General features: G+C 40.2%; 1 protein-coding gene across 2 annotated transcripts in view; it reads right to left on the bottom strand.

Moving 5' to 3' along the window:
- Positions 1–3197: 3197 nt before the first annotated feature.
- The window catches only part of DHRSX (dehydrogenase/reductase X-linked), a 169004-nt gene continuing 154729 nt past the window's right edge, over positions 3198–17472 (bottom strand). For both annotated transcript variants that reach the window (XM_030446439.1, XM_030446450.1), the window contains one exon: positions 3198–3654. In XM_030446439.1, the coding sequence (XP_030302299.1) occupies positions 3457–3654 (198 nt within the window). In that variant the 3' untranslated portion in view covers positions 3198–3456. The remainder of the gene's footprint in view (positions 3655–17472) is intronic.

Genomic DNA, 17472 nt, shown 5'->3' with positions numbered 1-17472 from the left:
TTTCTGTGTGCAGAATTATTATTTTTTCTTAATAGATATGCTAGGGATTATTTTGAAATTTCATATCAGTTTCACAGATGAATGCTCCCAGTAGCATGTAGAACTTTATAATGACACCAGATTTTGCTCAAGACAAGCTCATGTGCTTATGTGACATTGCAGAGCTGACAGTTTTCTGCTTTAAGATCCTGAGATAACATTTTTGCAGCTATATCAAATTATACCTTTATGGCATTGCACTGTTGTAGAAAAGCCTGGCTTTTAGGACACATTTTTTTCCCCCATGCAGGCACAGTCTGTGTTCTTGGTTTTCACAAAGCAGGTTGTCAGAGTTGTTATAGTAGATTTCACTGGACTGAGACCACTAATGAAGTGGTTCAGATTACACTGAAAAGAGGAGCTGGCTCTCTTTACCATCAGCTTTTTCTACCAAAGCCTATGACACTTGAAAATGGTTGTGCAAATGTTGTGGAGCTTTGAGAGAGTGAAACCTGAAGGTAATTTTGTCCCATCTTGTTTGACAAATCCTGGACATTCTTCTAGCAGCAATGATGTTCCATGGGAATGCTATGGCAACATCAAAATGTTGGCTGTCTAGCAGGCTTACTGCATCCTATGCATGATCCATGAATAAACAGAGGAATTTAGTTCCCAGAGTGTCAGTCTGGCACATTTCACAAGCACTATATTCACTTCCATAAAAAAAAAACCAAAAACAAAACCCAAAGAGTCAGCCAGTCACACATATAGTGTGAGTGACAGAGAGACAAATTTCCTGCTGCTAACCCTTGTATATACTAAGTCTAAGAATCTAGAAATAAATCATGCATGGCTTAATTCAGAGGGGAAATATGCTCTCCTTCAGATTTTTTATCATTTTTAAACTCATCTGTTTTTCTTTGTTCATGCTATTTTTTTTTTTTTTTCATTGTTTTTGCATCTCCTTGCTGGTCTCTCTCATACATATTAGCATGCATTCTTTCAGTTAAATGTGATCTTTCTCTGGACCAGGGGCTGGAGATATGGTCAGTGATGTACCAGGTTTGAGCTAAAAATCCCAAAAGGGATATTAGTCCAGGGTTCAGTGAATAGGAACATGTTCATATTGTTTCTAGTCTGCTGCAAATGAGACCACAATGCTGTGTTTGCACTTAGTTCTGTCATGCAGTGATTTCCATTGGTCCAAATGAATGTAAGTTTTACATTTGCCTAGTGGTCTCTTCTGTAGTGTAGATCTTTAAAAAAAAGGGACATACAAGGACATTTATAGGACTGTGCTGCTTTTTCAGACCACACCTAAAATTAATGAGATGGGAATAAGGGAGAGCTTACTCCATTAAGAGCCAGAGTTCAAGCTCCCCAGCAGAGACCATTCTTGGAAAGTTTTTCTCACTAAGGAGAGATCCTAGCATCACAGAATGGTTTGTGGTGGAAGGGACCTTATAGATCACCTAATTACAACCCTCCTGCCATGGGCAGGAACACCTCCTTCTAGACCTAGTTGCTCAAAGACCCATCCAACCTGCCCTTGAACACTTGCAGAGGCAACATTCTAAAACTTCCCTGGGCAACCTGTTCCAGTATCTCAGCACCCCCACAATAATGAATTTCTTCTTAATATAATCTAGATCTCTTTCATCTTAAGAATATTACCCTTCATCCTACTGCTTAACTGCCTGAGAAAGTATAGAATCACAGAATCATTTAGGTTGGAAAAGACCCTTAAGATCATCAAGTCCAATCATAAATCAGGATGGTGATTATATCAGCCTTTGCTGGACAGGCCATTTGGAGGCTGGAATCTTGAATAACTCTGTTATTCTGCCTTTTTAAACTTATTCTATCTGCAAGATCAGAATGGACACAGTCCACACAGTCCATCAGGAGACAAGGACACATCACACCTCATCTTTCCTGTAGGCCCCATGTAAGTACTGGAAGGTAGCTATTAGGTCTCTTTAGAACCTTCTAGATAGTTTGGGGACACTTCTAATATTTATTGTGACTTCCAGATTAAATTTATCTGTAAATTATTCTCATAGTTTATCACCTTCCCCTTTAAAATGCAGGCTCTATCTTCAGTCCATGGCTTTCTTGTAGTTGCTTGAGCTTGAAGAAACTCAGACTTATCTTCATATCACCACGTCTCTTTTGTTATTCACCCCACAGATGTGAGCATCATTCTTGAAGCTTTCCTTCGGCAGACATAGATAGAGTGCCCTGAAATGTAGACACTGCAGTGTGTTTGAAACTGAAGGCATCTGAACTGACTACTGTCCTGCTCAGAGGAGAAATCCCAGGGTTTACCAAAAACAGTTTCATAAAAAGATATTAGGCCCACACTCAAAGACAGTCAAATAAAATTAAAAATAAAACTGTTGATAAGAATTTTTAGGAAAGAACTGCACAAGAAAAGGAAAACTATCCTGTTGCTGCTCTGTAAGTTGGATGAGTAGGAAAGGACTGGTCTTTAGCATGGCAAAAGAGACTGTTTAAGGAGGACATGTTGGAAGTCTCCAAAACCCTTAGCAATGTGGAAAAAAAGTGACCTGGCATTACCCAGTTGCTGTCTCTTCCAAACCATGAACTCTAGTTTTGAAACTCATAGGAACTAGGTGTGAAAACAGACAAAGGAGGTGATTCCTCTTGCAGTGAGCAGTAGGTAAGGGCATCTGCTTGACAAAGAAAATGCAAGAAGTTGCAGCCTCAAGGTTACATGGTTTCAGGAGAAAAGGACACAAGTAATCTTAGCCTGCTGCTGAGACAACAGGTTGAGGGCACCTGTGCCAGATCCAGTGTCTCTTTTATTTTGCTTGAGCTCTTCCTCATTCTTATGGCTTGTCTTTAAAGGAGAGCTGAACTCAAATGGAAAAACACCTGAATTCAATATCCTGTCTGAAGACCTTCTTTATTTACTCTTTTTTGGCTCTGACCTTCCTTAAAACTTCTGGATAAACACTGACATATAACACTAACACTACAATAGAAACAGCATAGTGAGCATGAATGTCAAATGTCTGCATTAGAACAAGCTGACTGTCATTATAACATGCCTGAAAGATCAAATTTAAAAATTATTTAAAAAGAGTAAGTTACATGTACAAAGGTGCCTTAAGTTCAACATGCCATAGACAACATTCTCACCAGGGAAAGTTTTTTTTGTTTGTTTAAAAATGAAAACTCAACTCTGCACAAGGTTAAAGATTGTATTTTAATCACAGACTGAAACATCATGATTTACAAAACTGATGGTTAGATTTAAAACCAACCACTACATCTTTCTGTGGGAATACTTCCCACACACCCTAGCAGACTAGGGATTCAAGCAAAGAACAGAGCTGTTCATGTTTGCCTTTGAGACTGAACAGTGATTTCCAAGATGATGACTGATGCTGCAAGAATTCACCTAAGATGCTTGTCAATACATTTCGTTCACCCAACCGGAAATTGTTTCTTCTAGGGAACTCTGCTGGATTCATCAGGAATCCCAACCATCTTGCAGCTTTCTGTCCAGAGCCTTCTCTGCAGCTCCTCATCATATGCTATGTCAGCTGATTTTGTCCTTTCCTCATTGTAAAGGTAGCAGCCGCCAGCCCCTTCCATCTCAGGCGATACTGCTGCATAGATGCTTGTAGAGGCTCCTTCCTCTGGAGTCTATAGAAACAAAATAAAACAAAACAAACCAAAATAAAATGAAAAACAAATGCAGGCAAGACAGGTACAATAGAAGAATTACATTATGTCATGGAATCTCACCAGTGACAATCAGCTTCTCTAGTTGTGCATCGTATTTGTGGGCGGTAGGCAAACCTCAAGCTGATAGTGATAAAAATGACACCTACCCAACTGCTAGAGTACAGTCCATTTCTACAACAGTGCTATTTTGAGATAGCTTAAAGCCACGGAACAGATATATGGAAAACTCTGGTCCATTTTTCCAAGAGCTAGTCAGATAGAGTGTTCAAAATAATTGATTTAGTTTTCACAGTTAGAGGTAATACACCCAAAAGCAAACACAAGTATAAAAATTTTAGTTTAATTATTCATTTTACAAGGATGAAAGGGTCTGTACTCTGCCTTTAGAAGAAGAAGGCTATGCTCTATGAGCAATGTGCTCATTGTAACAAAAATATGACACAAGCAAGGGATCATGGAAACCATGACAGAAAATTAAGATTCCATACTGTAGCTCAAGCAGGCAGGTAAACCAGGAAATTACCTTTTACACTGAGCACACTCATCAGAGTTCTGCAAAGTTTGTGAGGCAAAGTGGTAAGATATCTGTAATGTCTGTTATACCATGAGTTTCAAATGAAAATTAATAAATGAATAGCTAAAAGTGATAAATCCTTTCATCCCAGGGATATGCAAAACATTTCCATTTGCATACAGCAGGATCACGTGTCTATCACTGCAATAATTTCAGTGGATTTTTTTTTATTTAAAACACAACATTTTATCTATTTTGTCTTTATCAGTGATGTGATTATGATCCATGTCTTCTAGATGATAATGTGTCATCTTACAATACTTGCAGTAGTTCTGAGTCACTAACAGTACTGCTGCTGCTCACAGCTGTGTCTGCTGCTCCTGACAGGGTGTCTTTTCCTGAAGAACTCACTTTATGAATGAGACAATACTGAATAGCTTACTCAATGCCCAATTAAAAAGAGAGATAAATCTAAGTAATTTCAAAGCTTTCTCTGACAAGGTTCAGATATTTTAAAAAGAAACAATTTTTCTGCTTTCTCACTGTTACAAAACATAGAACATAATTTGTTCTATGTTCTATAATCAATTTCTCTGATGAATCTGGCATTTGGTCTCATTTATAAGTTAGAGCCATGCCATACAATCATACAATAATACAAAGCTACCCAAACCAACCTTTCTGGCTGCTGCCAGGGCAGAGAGCCCTCAGATTCTGCAAGGGAAACACATTCCCCGCATGACAAGAGGCTCGGTCCCTCAAAAGGGAACTGCTGAAGAAATGTGCCCAGTCAAGGTATTTCAATGCACAGAGCTCTACTGGTTCCCTACCAAGCCCCTGTCTGAAGGTGTTTAACCTGACAGAAAACTATTTATGCCAACAGGCTGCAAAGAGTGGTATTACCACCACCCATTCCTTGAATGGCCAGAAAATAGGCAGCTGTTACTATTAGTCCCCATGCAATGACACCCATTCCAAATTCCACTGAATAAAAGATGACAGTGCAGTTATCCAACTGGCTACTCTCTCCTCAAAATATCAGTCAGAACACTAATTAAGAGTCCAGGTAACTGCTGGAATATTAAGGTAGTTTTTAATAAGATGAGTCTACTGTGAGCTACTATCTAGTGCTTATTAAAAAGCACTTAATAAAATGTGTTTATTTATGTTAATTTAGTACTCTAATACTTGTTCTTCCCTCCTCATCATTTTATGGAAAATAGTGCAGTCCATTTAATCAATCTAAAGCCATGTGCATGCATAATTCTTTGCAGGACCATCATGACTCCATAAAAAGCTGGGATCCACACGCTCAGGTAGAATCTGTTATCCATGATCAGCTATGACACTATAGAAAATATCTTAATTCTGTAAAGCAGAAGAATAATGATGAATACAAGCATTCTTATTTTATGCAATTTCTTCTGGATGGCAGAAGGAAACATAATTTTTAAGGTAGTGCTGTGCTTTACTTAAAAAATCTACTAATACAGATAAACCATTATTTCATGCAGTTGTTCACTGGACATTATGGTCTGGTGTTCAACAGCACTGCAGCACAAACAAGTATAAATGTCAGTGTCAATGACTCACAAATCTTATTGACAACACCTTAAAACTAAAATGCTTTAAAAAAATGGTGTGAAGGCAGAATTTGTGTGATTACATTCTTTCAAGCAGGGCTCTCTATAGCCTCAGAGACTGGTCTGTATGGATCTTCTTACAGTATCAGAACAACCACATGCCTTTTGTGGTTTGATAGGAAGGTTATCCCATGATATTATTCATGGATTATTTTATGCAGTTATCAAGATTTTTATTTTTTCATCATATGTCAATTAAGTTCCTCACCAGAGGGGACTTATTAAAAATAATATGAAATATATTACATAAAGGCTTTATATGAGTTGAGAAACAGTTGTTTGGTTTATTCCAGATTTATTTATTTATTATTCCAATATTATTCATTTATTGTTTGTGTGGTTTTTCACCAAAGAGGTTAGTGACAGGACAAGGGGCAATGGTTTTAAACTGAAAGAGGGTAGATTTAGGTTAGATATCAGGAAAAAATTTTCATCATGAGGATAGTAAGACGCTGTATAAGTTGCCTGGGGAGGTTGTTGATGTCCCCTCCCTGGAAGTGTTTAAGGCCAGATTGGATGAAGCCTTGTGCAGCTTCCTCTAGTGGGAGGTGCTCCTGCCCATGCAAGGAAGTTGGATCTTGATGATCTTTAAGGTCCCATCCAACCCTAACAATTCTATGATTTATGCAACCTTAGTAGACCTTTACCAAAGCATTTTATATGGCAAAGTATTTCCTACTCTTCAATACAGTGAGAATATGGGGCAGGTTCAGACAATAACAGATGTGCTATCATGGCGACATTGGGACCAGTCTATAAGCACAGTGACATCATCAGCTTGTGTAACTTTTCACAAATTTAGCTTCTTCTTCATTATGACCACCATATCTAACATGCTGAGTAGAAGGTTCTAGGCAAAAATGCTCGTTTCTATCACCTGCTTTTTATCATCTATTGCTAAAAGCAATTATCTAAACACATAAGGGAAAAATACTATACTACATTAAGCAATTAGCAAATAATAATTTAAGCTAAAGGAAAACAATTTTTCCTGTACAATGGGGAGTAGAGTTGCATATGTATGATTAATTAATTGTCTTACCCCATCTTCTGAGTACTTAATTAATGTTGAAAGCTTTAATGTTTCCTTACTTGAGGATCTCTTATTTGGTTTGGCGTGTTTTCTATTTTAATAACAATAAAAAGAAACCCTACATCAACAGACCTCCGGTCTTCTGGCTGGGTGGATGACCTACCTGTTTTGACAGGCTGGAAGAAAAAACATATGCTGTTATTCCACCTCTGGATTATAGATTCATAAAAGAGTTTGGATTGGAAGGGACCCTAAAAATCATCTAATTCCAATCCCCCTGCCATAGGCAGGGACATCTCCCACTAGACCAGGTTGCTCAAAACCCCATCCAACCTGGCCCTGAATGCTTCCAGGGAGGGGGCAGCCTCAATTTCTCTGGCCATTCTGTTCCACTGTTCTCACCACCCCCACGGTGAAGAATTTCTTCCTAATGTCTAACCTAAATCTAACCTTTTCCACTTTAAAGCCACTAACCCTTGTCCTTTCACTACATACCCTTATAAAAAGTCCCTCCCTAGCTTTTCTCTAGGCCCCTTCAGGTACTGTCAGGCTGTTATAGGGTCTTCCCAGAGCCTTCTCTTCTCCAGGCTGAACAACCCCATCTCTCTCATCCTGTCTTCATAGGAGAGATGATACCTACCTGGAAAGCACTGTACAGCCACCTGCCCACACACACTCAAGGCTCTTTACCAAACCACTCGATCCTCCCCACAGATCAACAGCAACACACACACATCCTGCTTGTTTAACATCACCTGAGGAGCTCTTGAAGAAGCTGGCAGCAGGTGGTTGCCACTGGAGCAATTCATGAGTACCAGGAGAGAGAGTGAGATGAATTGTTCCAGCAATGGCAGCCCCACTCCTGATTGCAAGCTTTCCTGGGAGTCCCATAGCTCTTATTTTACTACCTGAGAGCTGATTAAAAGATGAGGAGAAACCATAAAGACCTTGGGAAAGAAAAGAACCATAAGCAACACATCTGATCTGTCCTTTGAATGCCAACAACACCTGATGGGAGGCCAGAGAAATCATCAGCCAGTGGCTGAATACCTTGATCAATAAAACCCAAGATGTTTGCCACGATGCTCTACACAAACAGGAACCAGTTCCTTCCCTTCTTTGGGAATCTGAAGTGTTATACCAAAAAGCTGCAGTGTATTTGTGGTTTAGTTTTGTTTTTCTAAGATTTGCCAGTTAATACATGAATGCATTTTTGAGCGCCACGTAACTTTGCCAATATTAGGTGCTATTGCACTCAAAATGTGCTAGCTGACAACAGTCAGTCCCTACAGCCATATCACCATGAAATATCACATCTTTTTTGTTTGTCTGCAGTAGGCACAACACCTTAACTCTTTAAATATCATGCGCCTGCTTCAGAAACCACAGAAAACTTGTCAGGAAACAGAACTAATGAACTCCTATCATTCTTCATCTGCAATACATTCATTTTGCCAGTACCATTTTCAGTACTAGCAAACACTGAAAACTTTTCTATGTGTCTTAAACACTGTGACAAACAGTTTGGATGGATGCCATGCACGAACTTCATATTGTAATGGTTGTCAGAGCTGGTTAAAAAAGCATCTATGGTATCAGATACTTACTGTGGAATAGCTTCCCCTTGCCCCAGTCAGTCAGTAGATTGTACTGGGTTTATATTTTATGACTTCAGGATGCTGCCTACTTGGGACATGCTAGGAGAAAGGGCTGGGCAAACAAGGCAGAAAGAGGGAAGCAGATGGAAAAGTCAATGACCAACATCACAGCTGCACTTTGAGGGACACAAATGAGGGGCCAAACAGGGAAATGTGCACCCAGAACTGTCTGGTATACTTGCAAATGACTTAATTCTGAGGAAGAATATACTAAAACACTAAAACACCTCTAACCATGCAATTTGTGATGCAGAACAGATTAAGTATTGGTGGAGTGTCCCTCATCAGCAATATTAGGTAGGCTGCTTTAGGAACACTTACTGACCCTGATTTTTGTCATGTGGTCCTACTTCATGTATTCATATCCAGCATGCATTTTTCAGTTCATATGGGAAATCTGCTCATGGGTTGATGAGTTAAAGGAGCTTTCTGGGATGTTTTTGGAGAGAGACTTCAGGGTTTGGTTTGTGGCCCTGCTTTATTAACTGGATAAGTTTTAATCAGTCCATTTCTGTCTCAGCTAAGAAGAAGACATGTCTTGGCTAGTGACACAGTTCCTAGGTTCTAGCCAGGAAGACACAGCAAGCACTAAATGTGCCATCTTCTGGGCCTGGGTACTCAGACACTTCTGCCAGCATTCTTTACTTTTTTAATTAATATGGTAATGTTCTGCAAATGTTAGTATTTTATTGTTTTGTATCTGGACTGAAAAACTCCACATATACAGAGTTTTCTGTCTTTTTTGTCTCCAGGAAAGACAACAATCATCTGGAATCCCTGATCACTATTACACATATGCACAGTGGGGGGCTTGCCAACAGGAATGAGAACATGAAATTACTGTTATTTGGTACAGCAAAGTCTTTAATCTACCTGCTGGCAGCTAACAGAAGGGTGACACCCAGTCACCTTCAATGCACTGCCTGAGTCTCAAGAACAGAGGCAAACATGAAGCCACTGCAACACAGAACAGGTTGAAAACTGTCAGAAAAAGCATGGCTGGGATTGCGTTCCCATGAATATTAAAGCAAACAAACCTGTGAGAAATAAATCACCCCTGTCCCAGGGAGCAGTGATTACTGAGCTCTGCAAACTGCAGAACCATTTCAAAATCAGGTTACTTACTGCTGCAAGACTCTAGGTGAAATAATACCAGCTGCACTAGTGTCACAGTCCCCTGGTAAAGACATGGGCTGTATGTGCTCAATGCTTCTTGTGCAACTTTGGCAGTTGCCTAAGCCTCCTAACATGGTCGCTGCTTTGAAAATTTAATCCAAAAAAAGGAATCAGTTGAAACATCAGGTACAAAAATGCTAGAAAAGGAAACCATCATGCAGGTGTAAGGATTTGTTCAGAAACTTTTGATCAATAAGGCTGGAGCAGCTGACTCTAAGACCTGGTGAGACCGGTGGCCAGGACCAAGTGTCGGATCCCTTGGAAATCAGAGGTGCCAGAGAGGTCTGGCAGCACAGCTTTTTAGACATCACCCCCTTCAGTCAAAAAGCCTGGTTTCCATCTGCATTCTCTCTCTCCTCCTATTCTTTCCCATGTAGCTCACTATTATTCTCTTTCTATCCAATTTCTGCCTTGATCATAAACCAGAAAGAGATAGAGATGTTTTATTGAATATAGAGTTTTCCCTTGAGACCCAGTCAGCACCATCAAATTAATTTATCTTCAATCTCCAACTCATGGCAAAAGGAATTCTTTATTTAATTCACTGCATAATAAAATTCTTTAGATTTCATCTTTAAATAAGACAGCAGCTAGAAACAGAAATAGCTGAACTAAAATGTGAAGCCTTTTTCCTGACAATGTTGTGGCTATAGAAAAATAATTTCTGAATCAAAGATATGAATATATAATAAAAGATGAAACATGAATTAAGAGCAAAAGGCAATTTTCAAACTAAAAAAAAATGAAGCAGAGGATTTTTATAAAATGAATAAGTCATGCCTATTCTGGGAAAAAGAGAAGCTTTTCCCTGAACATCCTATCACAAGACACTGTAAAGAGCAGAAGCAGAGGGAGGTGGCAGACAGACACAGGGAATATAAAATCCTGAATCTCTCCTTTACTTCCTATTGAAACCAGTTTTTCTGGAAAGAAAAAAAATCCAAGTCTACAGACAGTCTGGGAAGCCCAGCACCACCTTCATACCTGGTGGCTGGGATGACTGTAGACAAAGAAGACCACAGAAAGAAAGAGCTGCCCCCCAAGACAACCGGGGTCAGGCTGGTGCTCAGGACCCCAAAGAGCAGACAGGGCTCCGGCCTTGATTACCTGGTTTCCCATATAATTATTTGATAGAGTCAACAGTAGAAGGTTTCACTTTGTTTTATGACAGAGCAATGCCTTCTGAGAAGTCTGTTTTGCTGGAATATTACCAGGCAGCTCTTCTCTGAAGTTCTGGAATGGCTCTTCTGTCAGACTCAAAACACGAGCAAAGGTTTTGAAGAAGAGGAAGATAGCAGTAGTGGCTCTGAACACCCCTTCCAAAGCAGATGCTTCCGACTAAGTAGGACATCAGGGGTCATCTCAAATAGCATCAAATGCCTATGTTATCAGACTGCTAAATTAAGCCCCTATTAGGTGGCCAGTTTTCTGGGCCACACTGAAAAGATCTCCATTGACTTTAAATAGCAGTTTCAACAGTGAACTCACTTGTAGAGTTCAATGTATCCCCAGCAATTTGAGTGGGGAATTTGTAGATCCTTAGTTGAAATTTTCTGAGCTACTGAAATTAAGGCCTAGAAGAACAATCTTTAGTTTTAAGCAATTTAAAAAAAAAAACAAAAAACCAGAAAAATGAACCCAACTTTACACGACTGAATTTGAGAAGGGACTTGAAACTTCGGTCAAAGTCATTAATCATAACTGACTCCTTTGTTCATTTTGGCAAGGGCACTGAGGAAGATTACTTTGCTAAAGGCTGATCCCTAAGCTCGCTTTGTGGCAGGCAGCGGTGTCTTCAAAGCCAGAGCTGAGATATCGCTGCAGCCTCTCAAATTACATTTGACTTGTTACCTCGCTCCGTTCAGTAACAATATGCAAAATGTGACAGCTAGGAGCCTGCTGCCCCAGACACTGCATAAACATTCAGCAAGGGGCAGTCACTTGCTGGAAGAACATCCAGTCTCTTGGAAATAAGGCGGGCAGTGACAGGAGGAGAGGGACAAGACAGCACATGCAAAATGCTGGAACCTCTTCTGCAGGCAGGGCACTCTGTCTGGTTAATCATCCTGTAAAACAGGTGATGTCCAGCAGCCACCCATGGCTGAGGATGCCTGACTTAAATCACTCAGGATTGTCCTGGGTATCTTCACATAATCTGGGATTTTCTGCAACACCTCTAGTCACAGAGAGACAAAGGGATTTACTGAAACAAATGCGCAAGCCAGGGAGATGAGGAAAGAATGAGACTCTTAAATCCTAATCCCGATGCTTTGCAGACTAGGCTGTTAGTCCTTGTCTGTGTTTGTAAAGGAAAATACACAATTTATTTGTTTACTACCAGCTTTATGACCATAATTACAGTATCATGCAAGCAATTCAACATAATCTTCTTCATTCCAAGATGCAGACTGATCCATCATTAAGTAAGAATATTTAATTACAGCTTAGTGTTAATGCTAAATATATGCTAAGGAACCATCCTGTTATCTTTATTAACTATAAAAGGCTTCAATTCCACTGAGTTTTGAACTATTACCATCAGAGAAATATGACTAAGAGAGTAAGGCTGCTCAACCCTCCAACAAAGCTTTTGGAGACGCGACTGCTTTGATAAGCAGTGGCTGGATCATCTGTACCATTTAATAATATGTGCCTGTTTTTTGAGTTGAAAACACAATTTAGATATGAATCAAAATGTGAATGGAGAAAAAGTAAAGAGGACTTAAAAACAACAACCATGAAAACTCTAGATCTTTCATTCGCTATGCATTATCCCATACATGGGTCTTCTTCAGTTGCCGAGTTCTTTCAAATTGTGCCAGTTTTGGCAAAAGAAATGAAACGACAAAGACAAGCACACAGAAACATTAACATTTGAAATGGTAGCTTAATTTTCACCTGTCCCAGACAGCAGGAGACATAGCAAGGGTCTAAGTGATGAAGAGGATTCTCCTGAGTGCATATGCCCCTGAACAATTTATTTTATTACCTGCCTGCTCACACAAACTAAAATATCTTTGCCAGCTTTTGCTGAAAACAAAAGACTTTAGGCATGAGATACATGGCAGCTTCTGACTTGTAGCCCCCTGCCATCATCTTTGCTCTTTTACTGGTTGTTAAATATTTAAGAAGTTAAAGATCTTGTTCTCCCTTCTTAGAAAATTGGAATTGACATATCTCCCAACTTTCTTATACGGATGGTTATTTTTTTTTTAATGCTTATAAGCACTCAGGATGGGCATGGAACTTCTAAATATTTAAAAGGCAACCACAATACAGCAAAGCTTTACAAACAACAAAGAGATCAAAAAGAAGAAGAACTGTACAGAACAGAGACCAAATGAAATAACCCAAAATTACACAGGGCAACTGCTATTTCACAGCCTCTTCTGTTTAAAACTGCTACAACACCCCTCTTGCACCCCAAAAAACATCAGGACTCTTTCCCACCTGTGGGCTCAGCCTGGTGGTGGGGCTGGGAGAAGCTGGCTCCTAGCCCAGGCTTTTCACTTACCTGCTTGAGGCACTTACTGAAATGAGATGGCTCACATCAGAAAGTGCAAATCCCTTCCCAGACCACCAGGTAAGGGCAGCAGAGGACACTTCTCCTCCAGCAGGACTCCAGCAGGCCATGTGCTCATGCTAGCAAAGATGGGAACCAGAAGTAATAAAGCACACAAAGTAATTCAAAATGAGTACAGAGTGCTACATCTCTGCATTTGCAGCATGCAAGCTGAAAATACACCTAGGAAGATGGTAGATGAAAGCAGAAATTCACTTTCCCACAGATTTGTCTCATCTACATGGTAGCTGCGTGCTGGCAGCTGCAACATGTCCTGCTGAGGGGTAGAGGGGGTCCACATACAGCCCTGCAGGGAGACGCTTGGCCACTGAGGTGGTCAGTCAACAGCAGAGCTGTTTGCTTGACAGAAAGCTCTTGTGTGGAAAAAGAGACATCATCTCACAGTCCTTACCCTTGCTCTGGGCCTCAGCCTTCGTCTCTTTTTCCCTTTCACTGACTGAGGTTTCCTGCAGGACTGAAACATGATAATCCTTCAGAGGCTGCACTGGCTGAAGAAAGAAGTCTCAAGTAGACCACCAAATAACACTGGGGTATTTGTCCGTGCCCCAAGTGGTCTGGCTTTAATTTTTTTATATATAGTTACTGTGTGTAAATTAATAATTTTGCAATATTCCCCAAGCTGACAGGAGAAAGCTCAAACTGGAAGAGATAAATATGGTGAGGAGGGAAGGAATCTTCTGCAAATTTATGTTTTATATAATTCCAATAGATGGTAATTTCAGTATTTAATCTCAAACAATAAACTAAAAAGATATAAACAAAGGGGTTAATTTAGGTCTGTCCCTAGTAACATACTCTGGAGATGGAAAACAAGAAGAGTAGACTGTATTTCTACTGAAAGAGGCTCAGATTTGAAATGCGTGGGAGAGGCTCAGATTTTCTAGTCTTTCTGACAGAAAAAGTAAACAGAATTAGTCTCTTCTAGTCAGTAATTACAGATCATATATCCTTGGTTTTATGAGAAAAATATGTCCAGTAAGTTCCAGGTATTTCTGTTTAAGTAATAAAAGCCCTTTAAAATGACAGTTTTCTCCATTTTAATTAAACTCATATTTCATCTGGAAAAAGCTTTTTTTTGTAAAAAAAAAAAAATAAATAAAACTACTGTTTCCCATTTTCTACCACAACAGAATGCTAAAATAATGAAATCACAGATAAATTCTGAAACCATACAATGATTGAGCTGCCTCCATAATTTATTGTCTCGATTACTAAATGTAAAGGCAAGGACTATACTCAGTTGCAAATCAACAAATCTGAATGCTTACTGGCAAATCAGAATCAACCTGGTGTTAACAAAATAACTAAATACACAATTGCAAAGGAGGGCTGAATCTTGTGATTCATATTAGTCTTCTTATTGCTTAGAATGAAAGTGAGTATAAGCTCTGTAACTTAAATCCCTTTGTTTAAATCAATCAACCCAGAGGCTCTTTACTGTCCATTAGGGAACCTACCCATGGCTTCAATTGAGAAGAGCCCCAAAGAACATGTATAACTTTAGACAATCAAATAGTGCCATTGATTGCAAGAAGATTAGTCATGTTTCTAAAAGTATGTCAGGCAAGACATGAAGCACCAGCAGAGCTCATTATAGAGAGAGCAAACACACAAACACTCAGTCACACAAATGTTTTGAAGATCTGAGAACCAAAAACCTTCCATTGAAAACAATTACTCATGAGTTTTAACTCATCATTTAATCAATTAAATGGTCTGAAAGTAGGGCAGATTGGTACCCATAGTTCAGAGGGGGATGTTAGCCTGGGGAGAGGTGACAATGTTTTTCATTTGCAAAGGGACCTAGAGGGGAAAAGGTGGCAGCTCTTGACAGATACAGGAAAGCAGGGCAGTGAAATGCACTGAAAATTAAGTAATAGTAAGTAGCAAGACCCAGGTTTACTATCCACTGAAGCTGTTAATTTTAATACTGAGGCTTATTTCTAAGATGCTGTGTAAACCTTCATTAAAGTAAGCAGAGGGAGACAGTAATTTATGAAAAATCCCTCCCCTGCAAAAGCCAGGACTGGATTTGCCGACAGACATGATCCTTTCCACGTTTCTGTTTCCTTTGTTTGATGACAGAAGTCACAGCAGAAGTGTCATGTTGCTGTAGAGGTAAGAAAGTATCCCCCAGCCCTGTGTGAATAACTAAACTTGTGTCACAGGAAGTATTGGTTTGGGTTAAAAATTAGATTCACAGTGGCAAATTTTATTACCTGTAGGAGGATGAAAAAAGAAGAAGGAAAAAACTGTGAAGAAGAAAAACATTTAATCCTATCCAAACCTAGTCTTCTCCCAGTCTGCAAGTGAAAAAAAAGAGGTCCTCTGCAGAGACCTTTTAACACAGAACTGATTAAGGGCACAGGTGCTCACACTTGCAGAAGTATCAATAGCCAAAATAACACAGTGAGAATTAACCTTTTCTTTTTATTATGCGCCCCGGGAGAGTTTCTGTTGCGCTTGTATTCACGGGGCTTTTTGACTAAAAGGTTAGAGCAATAGTTTAGAATGGGAAACAAATACTGTGAGGCTTTGTGGTTCAATAAGTATATGTTGCGGCCTCATCTGATGCTGAAATAATTCCCTTTGTTTAGGGAGCCTGCATTGAATGCCACTCTCTGGTAATGCCATTGTGCTACACACGTCCCTTTGCCCTGAGACTCCAATCAATGAGCCCTCCCTGTGATACACTGCAAGTAGCGATGCTCCAGATGATTAAACTCCTGCTTCCCAGGCAAAATTCCAGTTGAATTAATGCAGAACTGTGCTGCGGTTTAGTAACTGCTTTTAAATCCCAAAAATATAGGCTGAGGTATGAGTGAAGGCTTCGATGCCAGCTCGCACTGCCTGTCCCAGCCCTCCCTGCTGCCTTGCCTGCCCGCCTGGCAGCTTGCTTAAAATTCTGCTCTTCACCTGCAAGTCTGCACAGCTCTGCAGCTGCCTATTGTTATTTAATATGTACTTCACAGCAGAATTGAATTGTTCCAATCAAGATTAGGACTCCTCTTCTCTAGGTGGTATGTAAAGCACATCTGCAGTCCAAACTTTCACCTATTTCTCCCCTTTCATCATGCCCCTTCACAATCTCACAGACAGTCCCAGCTTCTTCTTCATTACCTTTTCCCCTTAAATCCCTCCCTGGCCTCTTGCCAGGCCCTCACTGCAGCCTTATTGAGTGTGGCTCCTACATCACATGCCAGGCACTTCTCCCCCCTTGGCTCAGATCTCTTTTTGCATCTCATAAGCCATATGGAAGAGGGGCTTCTCAGGGGCTCCCAGTGCAGTCCCAACACTCACCCTCCTGGGATCACCCATCCACGTCAATGAGCCCCTCTAGAAACAAAAGACAGCACCCTTCAAAGCATGGGATCTCAGGGCAAATGGCTCTTACCACCTCTGCAGCAAACAAAGGAGACAGCCCAAGCCTTTTGACAGTAGAGAAAGAAGAGAGAGAAGGGAAATTAACTAGATGAACCTAGTCAATACATTGACTAAGCCAGATCTGAGAAGACAGGAGATACAGTGGGTCCACAAGCAGTGCAAAGCCCTTAGAACAGGGAAGAACAAAAAGTTTGTCTCACAGCAGAATTGTAGGGGCCCCAGAACCAGTGGTGTGCAGCTTGTTGCACTGCTGGATACATGGGGCTGCAAGGGAAGGAGAGCAAGAGGGGGGTCTTAGGCCACCAGCATCAGCCATGATCCTGCCACTGCTTGGCCATTCCCGGGGCATGAGCCAGTGCCATGGCTGGAGGGATGAGCTGCAAAGCCCCCTTGGTTTTGCGAGCCATCTGCTGAGCTGATGTGGCTAGGTTTTGGTCCCTGGTCTCTGCTAAGGGAGCCACAGTGGAGAAGCAAGAGTTTCCCAAGCAGCACGCTTTTAATAGAAAAATAATCTAAATGTTTGGTTTTTACCAAATATACGAACTCCTCAATGACCAAAACACAACTGACCTTTACTTTTAAATCTGTACTCAATAAAAGAGGATTACAATTGTTTGTGAAGTTTGTAAAGCCCGTAACGTGGCTTAGGAAAAAACAAAACAAAACAAAACAAAACAAACCACCTTAATTCATATTTTTCTAATCCCTAATAGCTGCTGACAGTCTGTGAAACAAATAGTTTTAATTATTTTCTCCTTGCTAAATCTCAGGTCTCATCATCTAAT

This window comes from Calypte anna, chromosome 1, assembly GCF_003957555.1.
Source record: "Calypte anna isolate BGI_N300 chromosome 1, bCalAnn1_v1.p, whole genome shotgun sequence".
In the NCBI taxonomy this organism is placed as follows: Eukaryota; Metazoa; Chordata; class Aves; order Apodiformes; family Trochilidae; genus Calypte; species Calypte anna.
This window is presented reverse-complemented; position numbering and strand designations above follow the sequence as displayed.